Source organism: Branchiostoma belcheri, unplaced genomic scaffold (assembly GCF_001625305.1).
Source record: "Branchiostoma belcheri isolate BF01 breed outbred unplaced genomic scaffold, Haploidv18h27 scaffold40, whole genome shotgun sequence".
Lineage (NCBI taxonomy): Eukaryota > Metazoa > Chordata > Leptocardii > Amphioxiformes > Branchiostomatidae > Branchiostoma > Branchiostoma belcheri.
The window spans coordinates 845,644-850,496 of NW_017804021.1; the positions used below are offsets into that span (position 1 = coordinate 845,644).

At 39.6% G+C, this 4,853-nt stretch overlaps 1 protein-coding gene across 2 annotated transcripts; it reads right to left on the bottom strand.

Moving 5' to 3' along the window:
• Nucleotides 1–204: 204 nt before the first annotated feature.
• Nucleotides 205–4,673, bottom strand: LOC109477577 (GTP-binding protein 8-like). Of its 2 annotated transcripts, none has more exons than XM_019778902.1 (7): nt 4,608–4,673; nt 3,112–3,751; nt 2,585–2,683; nt 1,879–2,009; nt 1,175–1,274; nt 771–889; nt 205–473 (listed from the first exon to the last, which is right to left on the bottom strand). In XM_019778902.1, the coding sequence occupies exons 2-7, from the start codon at nt 3,673–3,675 to the stop codon at nt 404–406; spliced, it is 1,083 nt and encodes a 360-aa protein (XP_019634461.1). In that variant the 5' UTR covers nt 3,676–3,751; nt 4,608–4,673; the 3' UTR covers nt 205–403. The 2 variants fall into 2 exon arrangements, with proteins under 2 accessions (XP_019634461.1, XP_019634462.1); XM_019778903.1 differs by lacking the exon at nt 1,175–1,274 and adding an exon at nt 1,315–1,414.
• Nucleotides 4,674–4,853: the final 180 nt, after the last annotated feature.

Consider the following 4,853-nt stretch of genomic DNA (forward strand, 5'->3'; position numbering starts at 1 on the left):
ATCCAACTCATACAAAACAGTTTAACAAAGTAAAACTTGCATGAGGACACTTAAATATTTTCATGTCAATGTTGGAAAACCGATTGTACTATGTTTCGTCACTCAGGTGTCAGATCATGGAGCTAAAAAAGGTCGATCAGCTCAGAAATTTATGTCCCTTGCAGGGGTCCACCCAAAAAAAGTGTAGGGACGGCAATTTTTTTGTAGGGTCAGTCGGGAAACAGGAAACACAACATTTTTTTCCTAGGCCCTAGCACTCCTGTCTTTACCTGACCCTATTGCAACGCTTCCCTCCTAGCGTTTTAGTCTAATTCAAACACCAAGGTGACTAATTATTTTAGTCACCCAACCAGCTAGTCCCATCTTGGCCCACTGCCATTTTTTTTATAAAGCATCTGTTGTTTCACTTGAGGGAGTCTGTGACTTGTGCAAAGAAGTACTGCAGCAGTGGAACCCCATCTCCAGTCACACCACTGTAGGGGGGAAAAGGAAGATATTTAGGCCACATACACAACAATTTAATTGGTTCTCATATTTTTTTTGGAAAAAAATTGAAATGGCAGGGCAGAAAAATAAAACATGAAAAAACTATAACAGCTAGGAAGACAAGGACTTTCTTCAACTGTTGGGGCCATTTTTGGATTTGATTCATTTTTGTTTTGCAAATCAGAAAAAAATGAAGCGGGCAAATGTCTGACAGGCACTGAAATGTAAGTACTGGTTGTGTAAGAAGAAAATTCCAATAACCCAATTTGATATTTAAGCCTTACCTGACCAAGAACACCTGAGGGAGGCATGTCTTTGTCCTCTCCTTGATCACCTGTCTGACAGATAAGACATTCCTGAGGAGGATGTGGGGCGACACTTTGTCTATCTTTGTCATCACCAGCTGAAAAAAAACACAGCATATTGTGCTTCATAATTACATGTACTTCTATTTAGGCCATGATGATTTGATTATATGGATGACATCCTCTGGTAACACGAAAACTGATGCGAGCGTGCGAATAAAAAAAAAGGTTTGGCAAAAAAAGTTTCCTTCATAATGAAATGTATGTGGTCATAAAGGCTGAACAAATGACTAAACACGTGTAGAGTAGGGTATGGCGAATAATAATAGGGAGTATTACTGGGAGTTATAAGAATGTACTGCAAACACGGACAAAAGACATACCACATAAGGCCGCTTAAATTCTTCAATCATCTCTATAGCAACAGTATCCCATGATGCAATTCCAGCAGCGCCATCTACCAGGAAGACTGCCATTCTCAAACTGCAGGAAGAGAGGGTATACGGAGAAGTCAGGCACTCACCACGTAACGTAACCTGGCCTGCTCCAGCACGGCTATCCGGCACCAGTCTTTATGCATGATGCCTAATTTGCCATCTATGAGCAGCACTGTCAATACCAGGCTGAGAAAAGAAGACAACAGTTATATTCATAGTCCTTATTTTTTATTTATACCATTAACTACCAATACTATTTGTTACTACCTCCTTCTTGTTACTAAAAATGTACCTTTTTTTTATGTGTACCTTTGCAGATGGAAAACATAATTGTTTTTGTTCAACCTCTAAACACGTAAGGTCAATGACCTGGGCCAGACAGCTGTCACCATGTAAACTGGTGCTATGGCAAACAGCCTGTGGTATTGGATCACATTATGTAACAATTTGGTCACCAAATATAAGAATGAGTTTCAGTAAGAATAAACAGAGCAGTAGTTTAGTGGGCAGTAGACCGTGTGAAGGTAAACATAATGCATTTGCTTTGCAAATGTTATGCCTCTAACCTTTTCACTTTATGTGGATCTACAATTAGTTTTAGTTCTTCCACCAATATATAGATAATGTGTACAGTAATTTTCATGACTTACTTCTTCCTCTGTAGCAGGTAATCCTCCACAATGCGGACAAAGTCAGCGGGTTGTCTGTGCCCATACCCAGGCATGTCCACTAAGGTCATGGCACGGCCCACCCTGAAGAAGTTGGCCATCTTAGTGTGGCCCTGGGAACAACAGAAACAGGGTTTTATCAGACATTTCTGATAGCATCTGCTATCTTATTACATGTACATCTGTGACTGAGAGGCACTAGATGATAGTCACTGATACATGAAATAGAAATGTTATTTGAAACATTTTAGAGAATTCATTTTTTGTATTATGTAATGTTTTAATTGCATGTTTAACCTTCATCAACATATTTATTGGGATTTAAATACTAGTATTTTTATAGGTTAAGAATGATGAATCGCCGTTTCATGAAATGATTCTCATGGTCTTACCAGTTGAATGCAAAGAAAAGCAGCCAGTATACAAAACTCCACAACAAAACTATACTAATTCGAAAATTAGTGCTCTCAGACTAATCAATGTAACAGTGGGGTTCGAATGTTCAAGCACCACCAACTGACCAACTTGTATTTTAAACAGGTCCGGACCTTTTGGCCTTGCGGTTGGTGCGTTGGGTTCGTGAGAAGGTTTGAATCCTGGGAACCAGGAGACTGTGCTACTCACCCCTTTGTGTTTCACTGTTACACCTGCTTGCTAAACAAAATTGCTTGCAAATGGTTCATCGTACCGGGTTTTTTGATGTCCTGACTTCCAGGTCTGGAACCTCTCTGAACAAACACTGCAGAAGGGTGGACTTTCCAACGTTACTGCGACCCATAACAGCAATCTGGAAAAGAGAAAGACATTCATTTTCAAATTAAAATAAGAGTGATAATAATGATAATAATTGGTTTATTGAGAGAAAATAGAACCAGTTTCATTCTACAATATATGGAAAACATAATGCCTTCAATTTTTTTTTAAATGAAACATTTAGTAAGACTGACACCATGATATTTGTTTGGACCATTAATCTTGACTGACTCATGAAGTAGCCATTTTGCTGACAATTCATTTACCTGAATTTACCTGAACTGCAGAGATATCGTCTTATCTCCGCAGTCAGGAGCTTGATGGCGGGTAGCCATCTTAGCCACTCCTGGGTAACATTCTGGTTAGTTTACCAGGATGGTACCAAGGCTAGACGATTCTCTTATATTTACAGGGTTTAACACAGGAAGCATTGAGAACACTATATACATGTACATTTCTCACCTCTGGTCTGTTGTGTTCTGGTGCATGATCTGGACTGGGAGCAGACAGCACAAACTCTATCTTATGTTTCGGCCCTGCAGGTCTAAACAACTGGGCAGCTCTTTGCACTTCCTCTTCCGTTGGGTCCACAACTCTCTCTATCTGGGGCAAGAGTGGGATCTGAACCAAGGGCTGGAGGTCGTCTATGGGGTTTAGAGAGAAACCTCTCTTCTTGGCTGCTGTTGGGCGTCGTGCCAATACGGATGTTGTATTTGAGAAAAGTCTCAGGCAAGACAAAAATGGGGAAGATATTTTAAAAGTCTGTAAGCTTGGATAGCATCCAGTTGGATGCAGTTTGTATCCTGTATGACATTTTTGTGATGAGCTTTTTCTGTACAGCACCAAATCAAGTGATCCTCCTTTGTGTAAATGTTTTTGAGTGGTCTGTCCTTTCATCAGTTGAACGTTTGTGCGTGCTATGGTCTCTATGGTAGATACTGCCATGTAGTTTGTGAAGCAATGGGACCCTGTCCATCGGAACTGTTGTAGAACTCTTCTTCTGGTAAAACAGGACACACAGGACATCCTCAGTGTCGGCAGTTCAGCACAGTTATGGCAGCTGCACACCTCTTACAGTTCTCTGAACCCAAGACGAAAAGCACTGGAAACACATTGACAATAGACTTGTTAACTATAACACATGAATACAAGCCATATCTATGATCTGATTGATATGCAGAAAAAAACCTGATGGTGCAAAAACTGCGTATGCACTTGAGCATAAGAAAACCGTGTGCTTCTTTTATCCTCTGCCAATAAATCGGCCTGCTTTGACGTACATCAAGAATTCAGAGTGTACACCAGCCCTTAAGGTAACGTATCATCTGACCACATGTTCTTGTACATCATTCAGGCAGATTTACATGTAGGGAAATGTGACGTATGTGGTTTTCATACAGTTGTAAATGCACAAAGTTTTTGCACATCAGGTTTTTGCCTGCGTGTAAATCTGGTCTTATACCTGACCAATAATCTTTGTAACGTTAATTAGTTAAGTATCTTCACATGAGAATCTCTCATTAATGCATTGCACTGTATTTTGCAGCTGCTGATGGCTTTGAAATAATTTTGCCACAGATGAAAGGAGGTTGAATTTTTTAAACTTTCTTGCTTGAAGCATTACACTGCCAAGGAGGTTTACTAAGGAATGTTGTCAAGAGCTTAAGGCACTTGTGTCCTTAGAATAAGTAAGCAGCAGCAAAATGTTTTCTTTTAAGTTCTCATTTCCAAAAATTATGCATGACGATCATGAATGCTACGTTTGTTGTTGATGGTGGATATGGGGAGGGGGGCGGCTGAGGAACGAGGAGTATTAACCATTTGGAAATGGTTTCTGATTAATATAATTTGAGACATAAGACATAAATGATCATGACTTAAACATGCATATGGAATGCTTCCATACCTGTCACTACGTATCTGATTGATAAGAGAAATGATATGATCGATAAACTTACAAAACCATATCCTTCACGAGCCCACATGGATCACACAACTTTACAAACTGCAGTTTTGATCAATTTCGCTAGATGGCATCCAAAAATAGTGGTCAGGCCTTGCATCTCTGAATCTAAACACTGAAATTGGGTAAAAAGGGTTGATGTACATTCTTCTTACATTTAATTACGTATTTTGTTCAAATATGGTGTTAGTCAACGATTTGGGCGCTTTTTCGCAAACCAGGTATTATTATATTAAAAGGT

Coding starts and splice junctions, on each gene's coding strand:
- LOC109477577 (XM_019778902.1), bottom strand. CDS start 3,675: ATGTCCTGTGTGTCCTGTTTTACCAGAAGAAGAGTTCTACAACAGTTC. Junction 1,275..1,878: donor TACCTGCTACAGAGGAAGAA/GTAAGTCATGAA, acceptor CTCTTCCTGCAG/TTTGAGAATGGCAGTCTTCC. Junction 474..770: donor CCTCAGGTGTTCTTGGTCAG/GTAAGGCTTAAA, acceptor TCCCCCCTACAG/TGGTGTGACTGGAGATGGGG.